General features: G+C 41.7%; 1 protein-coding gene across 1 annotated transcript; it reads right to left on the bottom strand.

Moving 5' to 3' along the window:
* Positions 1-1,048: 1,048 nt before the first annotated feature.
* Positions 1,049-17,629, bottom strand: ECHDC3 (enoyl-CoA hydratase domain containing 3). Its single transcript, XM_013197057.3, has 5 exons — positions 17,357-17,629; positions 16,989-17,110; positions 14,681-14,778; positions 11,798-11,998; positions 1,049-10,229 (listed from the first exon to the last, which is right to left on the bottom strand). The coding sequence occupies exons 1-5, from the start codon at positions 17,482-17,484 to the stop codon at positions 9,900-9,902; spliced, it is 879 nt and encodes a 292-aa protein (XP_013052511.3). The 5' UTR covers positions 17,485-17,629; the 3' UTR covers positions 1,049-9,899.
* Between the last annotated feature and the right edge of the window lies 1 nt (position 17,630).

Raw genomic sequence — 17,630 nt, 5'->3', positions numbered from 1 at the left:
CTACCTCTTACTGAAATCTGAGGTATGGTGCTCACACTCTGCTTGCCTCATCTGCCTGGCTTGCAGGTCCAGTCTGCTGGGAGGTCTTTGCAAGTCTCTTGTTCTCTCCAGAACCTCCTAACAATCTACAGAACCTCGTTTGGATCTAAAATAAAACTGTCCAGAAAGCCAGAACAGTCAGGCCTTCGGAAACTGTGCTCTGCCGAATGGTCCAGGTCCCCAAACACATCTGTATCTCTCACAGGTGTTTTCGTTAGAGCAGAACAAGGTGTCCTCTTGCTTCCAAAAATCTGAGAATTTGGTATCAAGAAGCTCATCGTGACTATGAGATCGCAATTGGCCCTCCAGCATAATCGATGTGGGTTCAAAGACAGGGGCTGCAGTGAAAGTGGAACAGAAGAGAATTTAGAGCCGTGCCTGGCATGACTTTGGGAGCGCTTTCTCACACGTGTTACAACTCAGAGAGCTGCGTGATTGAACCAAGGGCTCCTTCCCCTTGGGCAGTCAAGTAGAAACGACATTGGCAGCACTGGTAACAGAATAACCAGGAACTGCTTCAAGATCTGAGCTGTTATTGCCCTCTGCTGACCGTTCGCTATATAGTGCCAGCACTTTATTTTCTGCTAAGGTGCAAAGATTTCCGAGAACCTGTAGTAAACTGAAGGAGCCTCTCTGGGACAGAGAATTATTATTACTATTATTTAATTGTTTCATATTTGGCTTCTCACTGTTGTAACTGGGTACATATCACTCAGTCCTCATCACAGGTGAGTCCAATCTGAGCAGTTGTGCCATGGCCCTGGCTGCTCACAGCAACAACCAATTTTCCCCTGCAGAGCTTGCAGTCTACAGAGACAAGAAAGGAAAAAGACAGGAAAAAAAGAATGATCAGCCCCATTATGTATAGTTGCTGAGGTACTGAAAGATCTAGCTGAGCTCATGAAAAGGGGCAGCTCTGTTACCCTGCTTGGAAGCTGTTGTCAGATGAATTCAAATAAACTACAAGTTCTGACTGCAAGGAGAATGGATCACACACTGTTGGCATCTTTTTTTTTTTTCTTTTTCTTTTATTTTTTTCCTTTTTCCTTCTTTTTTTTTTTTTTATTTTTTCCCTCTTCACAAGGTTAGATATTTCCTTAGCTCAACCAAAGTCGCGATTCAGTCAAGTACCAGTTAGAGGTAAGCAGGCCAAGAAGCAATAAATAGGAGGTTGGACCAGACAGTCACATTTCTTGGGCATTAGCTTGCTGAAGGTCACATTGGAGTTTTGTGAGAAAGCCAGGAAGTGAATCTTTTTTGTTGTTGTTGTTCTTGCCCAGGGCTGTAAAAACATTTTTTCCTCTTCTTTATGTTTCAGAATCATCTAACAAATGGCTTGTAAAAATGTATTTAAATGTTATAGTGATGAACAGGGCAGAAAGATCTTTGACTTTTAAAAAAGATTTCTTTAGCCTGTGAATTGCTACTGAGCTGTTCACCAGGACTTTTGCTGTGGTAAATTTACTCTTTGGATTTTGCTTCTTTGGTAGTTATGAGTGGGTAACTGAATAAATTGGTGTTGTATTTCAGCCATCAAGCGCCTCAGACAGGTTTCAGGCTGTCCATTGAAATATTACTGGATTGCCTACTCTGAATAAATGCTGACATGAAAAACCACTAAAAGCACACGGCTTTCCACAGACAGCACACAAAGAGGACTGTTATCTTCCACAACTTCCATTTTACCACACTAAATACATTGTTTATTTGTTTGTTTGTTTTTACAGTCTGTGTTAGAGGATAAGTCTACTCTTGCTGCCAGACAAATGCTATTCCTTAACTCACACTGGAGGGGCTTCTAATTTTAGCAATTAAGACCACAGTTCCCAAGCCCAAGTATGGAGAGAAAACATTAAAATTTCAATTTCTGAACTGTAGTGGTGTTACTATAGAGTATAGCAATAATAATAGTGATGATAATAACAATAATAGTTACAATAATTAATAGTAGCATCAGGCCAATGAACAAGGGGCTGATTGTCCTTGCTTGAATATTCTTGCTGGTCCCATTGAAAAAGGGGTAAACTAGGTTAGTTTCCAGTCCTCTGCATTGGTGGTCTGGATAAGTGGTATTATATGGAAATAGCACAGAAAAGACACTGTAGAAAAGCTTACAGGCAGCACTGAATGGGAAATGTAGCAGGGACCACCTGTTTAAATGGAAGGATGACTGTGGGAAAAGAATTGGGCTAGGGAAAACATAATAGGAAGGAAAACCTCTGGGAATGGGAAGTGGAGACAGGAAGAGAAAGGTACTGTGGAGGCACACTGCAGGGTAAGTGAGAGAGAGTATTCACCAGGAAGTGAAGGTGATAAATCCATCTAGTCATTAACAAAGTCTAATGTAGTAATGCCATTATGTTTTGCTGTGTACACCCTCCACACTAGGAAAAATCCACAATGAAGCTTGGAAAACTTTGCTGGTGCTAGACAGGAGAGAATAGGCAGGTAGTATGTGGTGAGTACCTTACTGTGCAGATATATCCCAACGCACTGAGCCTGTGCTGTGAATACAGCCCATGCCTTGGCCCATTGCTTGAGTTGGAAAAAAATGTTTTTTTACCAACCATATCTTTCCAGCTGAGTAAACTCTGTGGTGTAGAAATCCAGAGTCGTTTCCCTGCCCCCCAGCATTTCTCCTGCATGGATTTCTTTCAGAGAGCCAAATTCTCTCGTTACTCTGCTCTTTCATTTGTTACACCTTTCATTTTTTACAATTTTCCATTAAAACCACTCCCCCACTCCAGTATTTATGGCACTGCCACCAATTCTTAAACTGTGATACATGGTATTTTGTAAAGCTTTCCAGATTTGTGTACTTATATAAGAGTCTTGGCATTCATTAAAAAAGTTACCCAGCTAAAGAGGGAGAGAAAAAAAAAGGACAAAATGTTTTGAGTTTCCACTAAGGACTCAAAAACAAAAAGCAAGAAAAAGTACACTCATTTAAAAATATTTTTAATCTCATCTAGTGAGGTCTTGAGAAGAAAGGGAGACTAACCCATAAATATGGGCCATGACTGTGTTTATACTGTATCCTAATGCTCAGAATAGTCTTTTGTTATGGGCTTGACTCCCTTAAACAACAGATGATAAACTTTTAATGTCATGAAATGTATGTTTCATTAAACAGGTATAAGAATCAAAATAGTAATATTTAGACCGAAGGCCACATAAGGAGAATGATTTCATGTATTCATTTGCTTTCTCCTTTCCCCCATGTTCTTTATATCTCTTACCAATTCTTCATTGTTTCTTTACAGAAGTATCATTCAGTGTCCATAACAAGAGTGATTTTGGGCCAGGAAGTGGAGAACACCGGAGCAGGTATATAGCACATTATCCTTGATGGGGGAGAGTTGACAAAGAAAACACTCATCTTTCCAAAAATGATTTCATCTGCTGTAATTGTTTATAGGAGGACAGGTCTGGAACAAAACCTGACTGCCACTCTGGAAGACCTAACGCCTCCTCTGTAATCAGCAGCTGAGGCAGCCTGAATGTCTTCTATTGCAGTTAATTTGTCCTTAAAAACTCCTTCAGAAAGCAGACTGTGGCTGGAGCTTCCGTTCTCTTAAACATGACCCATTACATCAGACCTCACTGACATATGGCTCTAATAAGCCAAGCTGCAGATAATCTGGGGTGTTGCCATCCATACCTGTCCTGCCTTTTCCAGGGGTGACTTTCCTTCAACAGAACTGGTGGAAGAGATCAATACCTATACCTGTGTTAAGTACAACACGTTAACTTGCACTGCTGTGGAAGTTAGTTTAAAACGTTTGGTTGCGATTTGACCTAGGCTACAGGAATGTTTCTTATTTTCAGTTAACTCCAGGGCATTAAAAGTTTCAGTCTAGACAGCCTGAAAACTCTGTCCTACCTAAGGGGGAAAAGGTAGGCTCCCTTTTACTAAATAGCTATAACAAAACTATGTTAAAATATCCAGGTGTCTGTGTTGCTGGCCTGCACAAGTCATGAATCATGATTCCAAAACCTATGAAGCTGGCTTAAACTTTAGTAGTAGATATTTGCTATTTCATCATCTGGTTTTGTTTTCCATTTTTCCTCTATCACAACCATAATCAATAAAAAAACACAGTAGTCCTGTGATGCTCCCATTTTCGTGACTTCAGAATCCAAATATTTAGTAGTGGTATTCACATTTTAAAAGTCATAGAGTGAAAATCATTACAGTTGGTTCAGGGATGATTTTCCCTTTTCTAAATACACTGTGGTATTAGGGGTACAGATCTACTGTTTTTCTTTTCATAAAAGCTATAGGATTGAAAAAAAAAAAAAAAGAAAAAAGCCTAACACTGACAGTAAACAGCCAGGAAATAGTAGGTCAGTGGAAAGTGAGAAAGGTATAGCTCTAATGCCTTTGGTACCCTTTTTAAGTCTCCTTCAAAAATGTGTAAAACAGGATGGGGACGCATTACTCAGTGGCTAAATTCAGAATTAGTATGATCGAGGTGCAATGCCATTCAAATCAAGAAAAATGAATCCTACTCATTGCAGTATGAGTTTTGTCCTATGGCTTGAGGTCTTCATGGAAATCTAGCCATTTGTCTACTCTCCTTATAACTTAGAGGAGGCAGCCAGCATTTCCATGAAATTATTTTAATGTAGAATTATTAAAACATTTTGCAGCTACAGAGATAGATGGGTTTTACATAAAATCTCTGCTCTTTGTAGCAACCCGATGTGATATTGAGCAAGATAATGGTCAGAAAGAACACTGCCAGGCTCCTAATGAGAAACTGTTGACAGTAAAATTACCCCAACATTCATCAAAAAGCCAATAAATGTCAAGCGTGGGGCCTTTGATGCAGTAGCTCATAATTCCTGTTCAGAAGCCTTTGCAGGCTTTTCAGGGCACGTGACCATGCCGCGTTTCTGCTGATTTTACTGAAACCTTTGTTGCTGAAGAAGTACAAGGAGCAGCTGTTCACGTTCTGGATGCCATTGTTCCAGTGCCACTGGCTTACTGTGAGACCTCAAACAGAGCGCGTCTGGCGTCAGTTTTCCCCATCTGGAGTACAGGAATCGCCATATAGGAATTACCCAAAGGCAATTCTGCACAGGACACGGTGTTGCCATCCAAATGCTCAGAAATCATGAGCTGGACCACAAAAACTATGATCCCGACTTTTGCCAATGCGTCAGTCATCCAGGTTTTTGTGCCTTTGTAGTACACGTTCTCAAGCTCTCTCCTCCACAGGAACAGAAGGTTTCTTCAAACCAACACCAAACCAATTCTCAGTCAGCCAAATTCTGGGCCGGGCTGCCTTGAGAAAACCACATGAAGCTCATGCAAAATTCCCAGATGAGACCGTCTCCCATTCTGTTCTTTGGCTCTGTTGAACGTGAAAGTTGTAAACACCTTGCCCAACTCCTGAGTCCTCTGCCCAACTGCCTCTTCAGCACATATCCCCGAAATGATGCCATGAGGGACAATATTGACTAGTCCATGAATTAGGAACAACCTTGTGCTGTGTTTATTCTACCGATCTCTGCACCCTGGCTTGTCCGCCTTGTTCATGAGAGGATCGCATCCTCCAGATTTTGCCTATGGATCTTTTCTAAAATTTCCACGTAAAGACTGAAAGGACTTTTTATAAGGCCTCTGCTTCACTGACACTTTGAGGTCAGTGTCTGGATGGTTCATTACGTTCATCCAGGCAATTCCTCGCTTGCATTTTCTCTACATTTCCGTACTAGCTGCTCCCAGAAAACCTGTACCTTTCTGTCATTTGCAGGGATGAGCTGCATCCCAGAGGCTCTGCGCAGATGGAGTCATACTTAGTTTACAGAGAAGCCTGAGTGCATGCCACATGCTATTAGGGTCACTTGAAACTAGGCTAATTACCTGGCAGACCGCTGCAGAGCAGACTCTTTAATAAAAATGAGAGGGTGACAAGGGCTAGACTCCTTGCTATTTCAGGACAGACTGTCCCTAAGGCAGCAGATAGCCACAGCGGTAAGGCTCCCAATCTATCATTTGGTTTGTTGTTTCTTGGCTATGGAACTTAATTAACAATTCTGGAACCGTTCGGTTTCCCAGGAATGGCCTGTAAATCTGTTAAATTAAATAGTAAAGGCAGATGTGGGGAAAAAAAATTACAAGTCAGAAATGAAAAATGATGTTGCTCTGTCAATCCACAGGGGCCAGTGCAGGAATGTTCCAAAGCCTTCTGAAGCTCTTCTCTGTCTAGCAGTTCAAGCAAGAGGGAAATATTCCTACCATTTTGGGAACTGATGATCACTAATTACCTAATTACGTTATTGCACAAAATAGTAGAAACGAATACTGTGGAAGCTGAGTTAAAATGCACTAATAAATATTTTTCCCTTAAAGATCAGGAAGGTACAACACAACCATTTGTTGTATCTCACGATATACCAGTGACTTAGACTGGAAAAGACCACGACCCTAGAAAAGGAGTATTCTTAAGGACCTGACCTCAGCCATCTACAGCTCTGTGCTTCCTCAGCTCCCAAGGATTTGGCTCGTGGAGGAGCGTGAGGCATTGTTTGGTATTTTACATGGAAAGCCAATGATAAGGTAACACTGCTACCCTCTGCGTATCCTCTAAATAACCAGTACACCATTTCTGATAGCTAATTTCTCTCCCATCACCATTTTGTCTTGTTAAAGCATGCCTGTTCTTAACTTTACATAGCACTGCTCACTTGGAATAACGCTAAGGATACCTACATGCCTTTGTAACACTAGTCTCATGAGGCCATTCAAATCCAACAAATCGATGCGCAGGAATAACAAGACCAGATTCAATTCCATTTCAGTAAAAAATATTTCAAATAAAGTAATTATTCTTTAAAAATGCAGTATTTTTCCTCAAAACTTATAACTGTCAATTAACGGTAACGAAAACCCTGCCTTTTGTAGATGGCAATCGATTGCAGGAGAATTTCTAAATATCTGAGAGAATGTGCTCATCTAAACTGTCATTCATGTTTTAAGATGGCCAGTGAAACCGTTTTATTACTGCATTTAGTTGAAGAGAGCACTGCTCTGCAAAAATCAGATAATGTACTTATTCCTAAAAGCCTGGAACAAAAGAGCCAGTAGAGATTTGCTGAGTAGTTGCAAGATAGCCATTAAATATAAATATTTTTAAAAACAATTTACTCTTTCCTAATGCTTTTAGAGCAGCATGGGGGAACACAGTCTAAGTGCAACTTCTTACTGTATTGAAAAGGACATGATGAAGGTTACTGGGCTCCAGATTTAACCCTTTTATCTCTTAACTGTTGTGGTTTATCGCAACAGGCAGCTAAGCACCACACCAGGGTGCTGAAACCAGGGCAACCGCTCATAACATTTTCTTACCAATATAAACTGTAAGTCTATATAAAACATATCAACTTTCTTAGTGATTACAATGGAATTTTATATTTTTAAAACAGCTATTCCCAACGATCTGCATTTTTCATATTCCCATAGAAGCAAACTATTTGTAATGGTGAATTGAATTATAAGTTTCTCAAATTAAAAATAGCAGCAGAATTGGGAATTGCTTTCTTTTCATCCTGACTATCCGTTGTGGACAGAAGAGAGAAGTGCTTTGTGGGGGTGTATACACAGAAGCGATGAGTATTTATATCACTAGTTTGAATTAAAATGTGTAAGTCAGTTAGAAAAGAGGTATCTTTGGTAACCAAACTAGCCAGGTATGGTTTCCTAGTAATAAGGGCTAACAGAATTTGCCTCTTACTTTGGAAGCAAAGTGTCCTTCAACCCACAGATCCCAGCAGCAGGGTATGAGTATAGCCTGCTGCTGCTCTGCGGGAGGCAGACTGGCTGAACTATGAGACCTCTTCAGCAAGGAGACACTACCGAAAAGAGCCTTTGCAAGAAGATCCTCACGCTCAGGTCATTTTGAAGCAGACTGGCTACAGCTACATTGTACAGCACTTGACCTGGGTTTCCTCTAGCTCCATATGGCAACTTTGCGGCCCAAACCCCAAATTGCTGACTTTCCATTGTGGCAGTGTTTCAGTTCAAAGCGCCTGGAGAAACAGGCAGGCCTGCCAGGAGGACGTTTTTTAGCCTGATGCTGGGGATGCTCAGGAGTGGTGGGCAAGGCTTACAGGGTTAGCATCAGGGTATTGGGAAGGGCAGAGGCAGCCAAAGCTGCTGTGGACTCATCCGTGCTGGCTAGGAGGAATGATCAGCCCCTGGAAAGACCCATCCCAGAACTTTACTGGGTATGTCACTCGCTCCAGAGAACTGAGAAACGAACTGACACGTGTACAGACAGGGAACCCAGCACATAGGAGTAAACACACCGTAACAACCTCCCTGTTGATTCATACTCCCACATCACTAACACACCCTCGGCAAATTTGCAGGTGATCCTGAACTGGGGAAACAGCTGACATATTGAGTGGCTCGTCTTCAATCCAGAGTGACGATGAGAAGAATTGCACCCAGGGAAGAGTGACACCAAGCACCAAAGCCAGCTAGGGACTGACAGGCAGAGCAGCAGTCTGCTGAAACCCAGCTTACCGTGGATGCCCAGCTGAGTATGAGCCAGCAGTGCACTCTCATCTCAAATGAGACAAAATGCACGGTGAGCAATACCGACTGGCTCAAAGTGGCCAGCAGATGGAAGGAATATTTTATTCCCCTCTCCTCAGCACCGGTGAGGCCGTATTTGGAATACAGTACTCTTTTGGCACAGCCAGTGCAAAAGGGATGTTGAGAAACTGGAACTCGTCCACCAGAGAGTTGATTATCTAGAGAATGTGACCTACAAGGAGAGCTGAGGAAGCTGGACGTGTTTAAAACGTCAGGCACAGAGGAGCCCAGTGTGATCTAAGTGCAGCCTGTGACTGCTTGAAGAGGCATACAAAGATGATGAAGTTTTCTTAGTAATGTCAGATAATGCAACAGGGCAATGGCTGAAAAAGTGCTGCTCTGAGGCTCAGACCAGAGCCTCAGAGTTAAGATTTTATTATTTTTTTTTCACCAGAAACGTTGCACAGACTACGTAGAAGAGCAGCTGAATCCCTGTTGTTGGAAGATTTCAACACCTTAAATCCAAGGCTGACCTCTTCCGGTGTTGGTAAAGACCAGCTCCGAGCACAAAGTCAGCCTTACGTGCCCAAGCTTCTGTGATAAACTGAAGACACATAGCCTAAAAATTATGACTGGGTCAGAACACTGCCAGGTGAGTCTCTGCTGAAGCCTGCAGGCAGTAGTTTTTGCAGTGTGCCCTTTGTGGAAACCAAACACCCCAAGCCAGGCTTAGCCTCCCTGGAGCCAACAGCAAAATCCTCTAGGTCTGGAAGAGGCAAGCGCTAATTTGAACTGATGGTGAAACAACTGGATTTGCTGAGGGAGACAGACTAATAACACACACAGTTCATAAGCAGGTGTATGCATAACGACGAATGGGCTAGTCTTACAGGCTTTTGTCTGTAACACATCGAACTGCATTGGAATATAAGTACTCCACCACCTCTGGAATGTGTCCAAACCCTTTAATTCTCTATTAATAACAACCAGAACTAGGGAGACAGGTACTAAACGGGGTGATCCGAGTTCTCTCCTAGTTCATGTGATTCCATACATAATCGGGGACATATCGAACTGATTTTTGTAGCACAGCATTCCTTCTGAAACCACAGAAAAGATTCATTGCTGAAAAAAATATATATTTGGTTTGATTTTTCTTAAAATTTATTATATACACTTAGAAATAATTTATTGTGGCTTTGGCATAGGTATGATAAGAAATATAACTTTCAGAAAGAACAGAAATATAGTTCCCAAAGGCAACTGTGTGAAGAATCACGAAGCACAGCTACGCTTAGCTTAGAAACAGTACTCATTTCTTCTCATCCTGAGAATGTGACCAGACAGGCTTACGTTTCTGAATAAAGGCTTCAATGCCTTCCTGCCCATCCCTCAAAGTCAAATTGTCTACCATGACCTGAGAGGTTATTTTGTAAGCAGTATCAAGGTCCTGTGCCATCTGTCTGTAGAAGGTGGCTTTCCCCAGTGCCAGGACGGATTTGCTGCTTTTGCATATCTTGCGAGAGATTCTCATGGTCTCTTCTTCTAGCTTGTCTTCTGGTACCACCTTGCTGACAAGCCCGTGCATTAAGGCTTCGTGGGCAGAAAGAGGTTCACCCGTGAAAAGCATCTCTAATGCCACCTGAACAAGAAAAGATACCACGTTAAGTCAATTCCACTGCTGTATTGCTTTTGTTTGTCTGGGGAATTTCAGTCTCCTCCTTCAAGTACGAGTTACTCTTTTGGCATATTTGAGATTTAAATCTGGCTCCTTAAACTGCCAAGGAAATATTAAGAGGTTTATACAAGAAAAGGAGTGGGTCTAGAGCTGGCCTTTTTTCAGACCTGCCCACTGACTGCAGCTGTCCTAGCTTAACGCTTCTGTTGTTTCTTTGGCTTTTTTTTTTCCCCAAAAGCCCAGAATGTCTAGTGATTGCAGTAGGAATCAAGAGAGATGTGGATGGTCCACAAAGTACAATAATTGAACTCCGTATTTTAAGCAGAGCTTGGAATAATAAATAAACAAACACCTAGTAAGTCAATGTGGAGTTTCTGAAGATACCTTAGTTTAAGTTTGGTCTGGGTGTTTTTTAAGTGTGTCCTTCTTACAGCTCCATCTACTTCAGTCTCCTGTTGCACTCAGCATCTTGTGCTTGAGGTTTCAAATTAAAATATCTCCCAAGTGCTCACTGACCATTCAGTGTTATTTATCTATGAGATTTTTTTTCCATGACTCTTCATGCAATTGACTGATACCCAGAATCATAAGAGCTGATTATCCTTTTGGTATCTTTGCTTTGGTAGCTACAAACAATGGCAACATTTCATTTGATAAATGGTAAAATCAGCGATCCTGAGCACTGTAGGGAACACACCTGCTACTTTGAAGAGTGGCACAGAGAAAACTATGTTCCACAAATTTTAAAATGGTAATTGTAAAAGTCATAAATACTGATTTAGAAACAGTTTTAACTGCACACTGTAGTACAGTTAAAAAACAACAAGAAAACACACAAGTTGTATTTGAACTTGATAGTCATACAAGATAGGAAATTTAAATTTGAAGATTTTATCCAGCAATTGGACTTGTCCTTACATCGCAGCAGAACCCTGCTGGGCTTGGAGAACCTGTCCACACGAATCTAACGGGACCACGACTTAACATCTATTTTCTCAGTTCTGGAGGCTTTACAAGTCATACTACTGCTTATGCAGTGAGAAATGTATAGTAACAATCAGTAGGATACAAACCAGGAAGAAGGTACGGGAGGGTTTTAGACGCTATTTAAAGCATCTTGATCTAAACGCAGGCAGATCGTGCTGGTAGTGAAATGTCACTGCCTGGCCAGAATTGATACCTCGGTGGAATTGAGATCCTGAACTTGCAGGGGTTTCTCATTGGGGGAGGACATCACTGTCTAAAGCACAGAGCTGTCTGCCGGAAAGCAGAGGGCTCACTGAGCTGGTGTGCTGCTGATATGAGTTCCTGCTGATTGGAATCAGATCAGTAGGAAGCTGCTTTCCCTAAACAGAGGTCGTCCCGTTATTACTTTTCCCCCAGTCCAAAGTGTTATGAAGACGTCTTTGGCAATGAAATATTTTGCACGTTGTACTGCAGGAAGATGAAGTTAAGGCAATGGCACTAAAACTCCTAGCAAGGGGAACCTACTAACTGCAAAATTAAAAAGAGTGCCTGCAAAGGAAGCCTACCTTTCTTGGAAGAGATCTGCCCAAGGCCACAGCTGGTGTGGAGCAAAACAATCCAATGTTTACTCCAGGAGTAGCAAATTGAGATTTCTCACTCGCCACCGCAATGTCACAGCTTGCCACTAGCTGACAGCCTGCTGCTGTAGCCAAGCCATTCACTTGGGCAATCACCGGTACTGGAAGTTTCTGGATTAAAGTCATAACCTGCATGCACAGGAGAAAGTGGTCGGTTAGTCCCTGAAGTTACGTCGTGGCTGTTCTAAAGCTTGCACGTGCTTCACAGGCCTGGTATCACGGTGTGCACTTTCCAGTTGCATAGACTGGAGTTTAAGTCCTCTCTGCAGAACCTGCTTTAGTGCTTTAATGCACAAAACCACTGCTGTTCCAGTCGCTGCTCAGCTCTATGTAGCCAATTACGTAGGTTTATGTAGCCAATTTTTCCTATTTGTGTTAGACTTAGGATGGGTAAACACTCCTGTGCTTTCACTCTTGTAGCTTTCAGAGGTGGGACATCCAGCTTTAGACAGGTGAAGTTAAGAAAGACATATTTGTCTAGCTCTTCTAACTCAGGTTCTCCTTAAATACAGTAGGGATCATCAAACTAACCTAATTTTAATACTTCCAGATAGAAAATGCTATTTAACTAATTCCTGTTATTATCTAGATTTTAAAAATTATCACATTAGCACAGCGTAGCAAGATAACAAATTTTAATTTTCTATTTCAATTTCTCCAGTAGATGAAGCCTAGCAAATGTTATGTCACTTAGGAGAAGTTACCTAAATTCAGTTTTGAATTTCAGTCTTTGTCTCACGTTTTCTTTGTTTAAAAACACATTTTCAGTGCATTTTGAGAAGCAGACAACAAAAGAGTAACAGTATGTGCATGTGTGCAGAGAAACAAGTAAAATACTCTTTCTAGTCATAAAAATTCAAAGTCAAATGGTTCCCTGAAAAAAATAAAAGCCCAGTACCTATGGTTTTGTACCTGAAAAGCCTCTGAGGAAGTGATGTTTCTAGCCGTCTCACACTCCTGCGTGGAGAGTTCTCAGTTCTCAGATAAAGCTAGCAACACTATATAATGCAGTATTATGGGCATGGAGAAACAGAGGCACAGCAGCTGAAATGATGTGCATATGGCTACCAGTCACAGACAAATGTCAAAGCCAAAGCTCCTGAAAACCAGCCCAGTGCTCTGGATCCCCCCTAGTGCAGGATGTAAACATGTTATTTAGGGTAGGATCCATTCTGCTTAACTTAGGATCCCAAATAAAGACTAAATTTCTTTCTCTATTTCTGTTTGCTTATAAAATGCCATTAATGTTTACGAGCAAGCCCATAGGGGGATACGAGTGAGCTGTGTTTTATAAGAAACTTAAATCCCTTTGAGATACTCAGGTAGAGGTTGTGAAGTACTATTATCACTATCATCATAAAACAGATTACATCAAAATGACATTTCACCTCTTACATTTCTTTCTGAACTTGCTTTGCCAGTTTCACGGAATTATTTACGTTGGCAGTAACCTTTTGAGATCATCGAGTCCATCCCTCCCTGCTCAGGTAGAGCAGGCTGTCCAGGGCAGTACCCAGATGGATTTGGAATAGCTCCATGTCTCCAGATTTCATGGTCTCAGGAATATTTATCTGAAACAGGTATTTGTAATAATGCTCCCTTACTAAACTTACTATACAGTAGGGCACCATTGTCAGAAAGAAAGCTAGGCATGTTTTTAGCTCTATACTTGGATATTCTGTCATATTTATTTTGCTTTTTCTCTTTATAAAAACAATGATTAGCTTGCTATACTTACCATAAATCCTGAATATGCAGCTCCAGAACTAGAGATACATACAGGACAATTTAAATTCTGGTCCTTGAAGTGAGAAATTTATCAACTCTTGATTTCATGCTACATGCATGAAATAAGTTTTTTTTCTTTCTTTCTTTCTTTCTTTTTCTTTTTCGTCTGATCCTTCCTATTCTGTGACTGAAAAGCTGTATGGTTCAGTTTTCCACTGACAATATACTGGTATTCTGCCCCACAACTGCAAAATCAATATTAAACTATTGGTTCCTAAACTATTGGACCTTGACTCCTTTCTGATGAAGGGACTAACTTGTCATTGAGTCATATTTGTGCTTAGCTCTTTGTAGACAGCATACCAAGATGAAATACAGACAAAGCTGCAAGGATGATTGCTATGTCTTATACCAAAGGGCCTTCAGTAGTAACCTTCACTCCATGGCTTTTACAGCATTAAATATTAGTAATGTTCGCTTGACAACGTGTTTAGAGATCATTATTTCTTCTGGAGGAACTAGAACAAAAGGTTTCTCTTTTTTTTTTGTGGTCACACTAAGCAGGATTAGGGGGTCAAATTCTAATGCCATTAAAATCAAAGGGGTTTTTGCCATTCCCTCCAAAGGCTCCAGGAGCCACTTTAACATCCCAACCTTCAGGTCTGTGCTTCTGCAATAAGAATGAGATCTTGTATGGTCTGCTGACTGGGCAACCAGAGTCAGAGATGTATTCAGATCTTACTTTCACATTGTCTACTTGATGTTTAAGCTGGTCTTCAGTTATTAGCTAGATGCTGGGAAAGATCCTTTGACCACATGTGGTATGAAGTTGGTTATCCCTGGATTTCTAGGAAAGATATTGCCCAAATATTCAGCTGCAAGGAGAACTCGATAAAATAAGGAACACGCCATGACTTCAGCCAGTAGGAAACATGCACGCTGGCATTCTAGGATTTTTATTTGCACGTAGAGAAACCCAGGGAAAACATCAGTTCACCAGGATCAGGTGTTAACTTAAACCAGTATCACTGCTTGCTCTTAAAACCAAGCAAAAGGGGGTGGCGCTTAAGAAGAACTGCTTACCTCTGCACATATTGCAAATACTTGGGAGTGATGCTTCACATCATCTTCACTTGACAGTTCCTTTAAATCATGGCCAGAACAAAATACAGGGCCTTCAGCTGCAAAGAATTTCATGAAAAGTCAGTCTGAGCTAATCAAGAAACCAAGTGGTGTATTAATACCCCATTTAAAGGTATAAAGGTGTCAGTGATCAAAAAGAAGTAGATTGGAGAGAGAGTCTTATGCTCAGTTCCTAAATATTGCCTTCTGAGCTTTGTAATACCTTTAAATTGCTGCAATAAATGATTTAACCACACTAATGCCAATAAATATTTTAAAGGCTGTTTTACTTCCACTCCGAGTTAACTCAGTTAAAAATAAGGCTCTTTACACCTCTCAGCCCAGTCTCTTTTAAGATATAGTACTGAACTGCTCTTTGGTACAGCGTAAACTAGTTGGCTGCAGTGACAATGGACTGCTCTGTTCTCAGACTAACAATATGGTTATTCCCTATTTATTGTACACTAATGATTAACTTTTACAAAATAAGCAACAAGAATTTCGTGTCGTGGTATTTAAGGCAACAATGGAAAAAAATGTTCTGCTAGAGAAGAACCAGAAGGGCTGGTATGGCCTCTGTTCCTCCGCTGCTAACACTCATCTAAGGAATCCCGAAAAGCTTCTCCAGGGTTTGGGTAGAATAAGAGCAAGATTCTGTAGGTCTAAATTCTGGATTTGCTTTCCTCAAGTTGCAGCTAAGATCAAAACATGCTCTATTGATACACTATCTCTACAACAGTTTTCCTTCCTCGTGAGACATCTGCCATAAAAATAAACCAATCTGAAGCTTTTTAATCCTTCACATCTCCTCAGATATTTGCATGGGTGTGATATTTCCATCTACAGCTATGAAGCTACCATCTTAGCTATGCATTTGCTTCTTATGAATCATCTTATTGTTAACAGTCTGTCTAGCAATAACCACACACCAGCAATCAGCTCACTGGATCAACAATACATTATCTGGAAATTTAATCACATCTGCATTTGCGCCTCATTGAAGGGGAATCCACTGTAAAGTCTGTGTTAAAGATTCAAAGCATCCCCTGACTAGTCTTTTTCTTGAGATTTCTTGTTTTGCATTTCATTCAGCAACGGAATTGGAAATCAGCAGGAACATGCAGTTTATTTTTAAACTGAAAAACAAACAGGCAAGAAAAATAACCAAACTGTACTCACAAACTCCCAGAGCACTGTATTCTCAAAAAGTAACCTGAAGCATCTTACAAAATTTGTAACTGCTATTTGAAATATTGAATATATATATTTGTCGCCCCTGTCAAGTTAACTTATTTCCACTCTCATGTGCATGCACACTTATACATGAGCAACGTTCTCCTCTCAGTACAGGAAATCTCAGCATTCAAAATTATTAAACCTATTTCTCCAAGATGTTTGGAAGGAGAACAGGGGAAGATTATCTTAAAATGACAGAGGAAAGAAAATGGCTTAAGAACATCTCAACTTTTATTATTTTTAAGAACTCTACAGGTTAATATCTAAGTGGAAGAAAGTCTCTGAGAGATAAAGTTTTATATTTGCAGGTTACAGGTGACTGCAGTATCAATATTATAGTCTCTTCTTCATTGGAGAGTTTTAGAAACGGTTTTGACAAACCAGTGGCAAAAATAACAAAGTCTGATCCTGGCTTAGAGCAGGGGAACAGAGCACTAGGAACCCTTTGAACCCCGTTTACTACAATCTGTACCTGCCACTGAAGGCAACAAAAGTCATACACGCTCAGCCTGTTTCTGCACAAAAACCATTACCTAGGAGTGTTTGTTCTTTAGTGTAATGACTATCAGGACCTGGATTTATTGTTTGAGCTACTGTTCATATGTAGTTTTAAAAACAATTATTTCACTTACTGCTTACTTTTACAAAAGGAAAACGAAAGCTTATCAGCTCTGTAAACACACCAGGCAACCTGACTGAAATATTAACATTTCGAACACTGTTTCAACAACCTTAGATGTGTTAATTATCAACAGAAATATAACAGAACCTAGTCAATTATTAAGGCTGGTTTCAGGAATGAGGAATTAAGTATATGAAAGCGGAAAGCAGGATGAATATAAAAGGGCAGCGAGGTCTGAGTGGGGAAGGCTCATGTGTGATACTGTTTACGTTCCTGGCAGGCTGTAAGAAAACGGTATGCAAGCTCCTTCCTGCCCCGTTTTCTATAATTCAGTGATATTCTGAGCTTTAAGCTCCACGTTATCCTGTTTCTTCTTATTCTCTCAGCCACTCCTTCTCTTCTGTGCCGTACCTGAAATGACGATAACGCGGAGCTCTTTGCTTTTGATGTCGTGCAGCAGGTCCTCCTTCAGCGCCTGCAGCATGGAGAGGGACAGGGCGTTCCTCTTCTTGGGGTTGTTCAAGACAATGTTTCTGCAAAAAGCCGTTAAATACAGAGGGTTACCGCAAGGCAGAAACAAACACAGAACAACGAGCAAACACTCAAAACGAGTGACGAACCCCGCATGGCCGAAGCGTGCACACGGGAACTCCGCGAGACTCCGCGCTGCGACCACAGCCTTCCCGCCGAGGCCCCGCTCTCAGAGCCCCCCCAGTTTCCACCCACCCGCTCTCCCGTTTCTTCCCGTTTTCTCCCGATTCCGTCTCCCCCCAGCTCACCGGACCCCCTCGGCCTGCCGCCTCAGGGTGAGCTGCTCCGGCGGGGCCGCGCTGCTGCTGCTGCAGGCTGCGGCCACAGGCCCGGCCAGGCGCCGCCTCAGCCTCCACAGCCTGCCGGCCGCCGCCATCGCTGCCCGGCTCGCTACTGACCCCTAGCCCGGCTCCTGCCCGGCCTGGGGCTCAGCCCCGGAGGCCTCAGGGCGGGCTGGCAGCTCGGGGAAGCCGGCCCTGGTCGCTTGTCCCGCGGGGAAGCGGCTTGACCCGGCTCGGTGCG

This window comes from Anser cygnoides, chromosome 1 (assembly GCF_040182565.1).
Source record: "Anser cygnoides isolate HZ-2024a breed goose chromosome 1, Taihu_goose_T2T_genome, whole genome shotgun sequence".
In the NCBI taxonomy this organism is placed as follows: Eukaryota; Metazoa; Chordata; class Aves; order Anseriformes; family Anatidae; genus Anser; species Anser cygnoides.
Note: the sequence above shows the minus strand (reverse complement) of the source record. Positions and strands in the feature narration are given on the sequence as shown.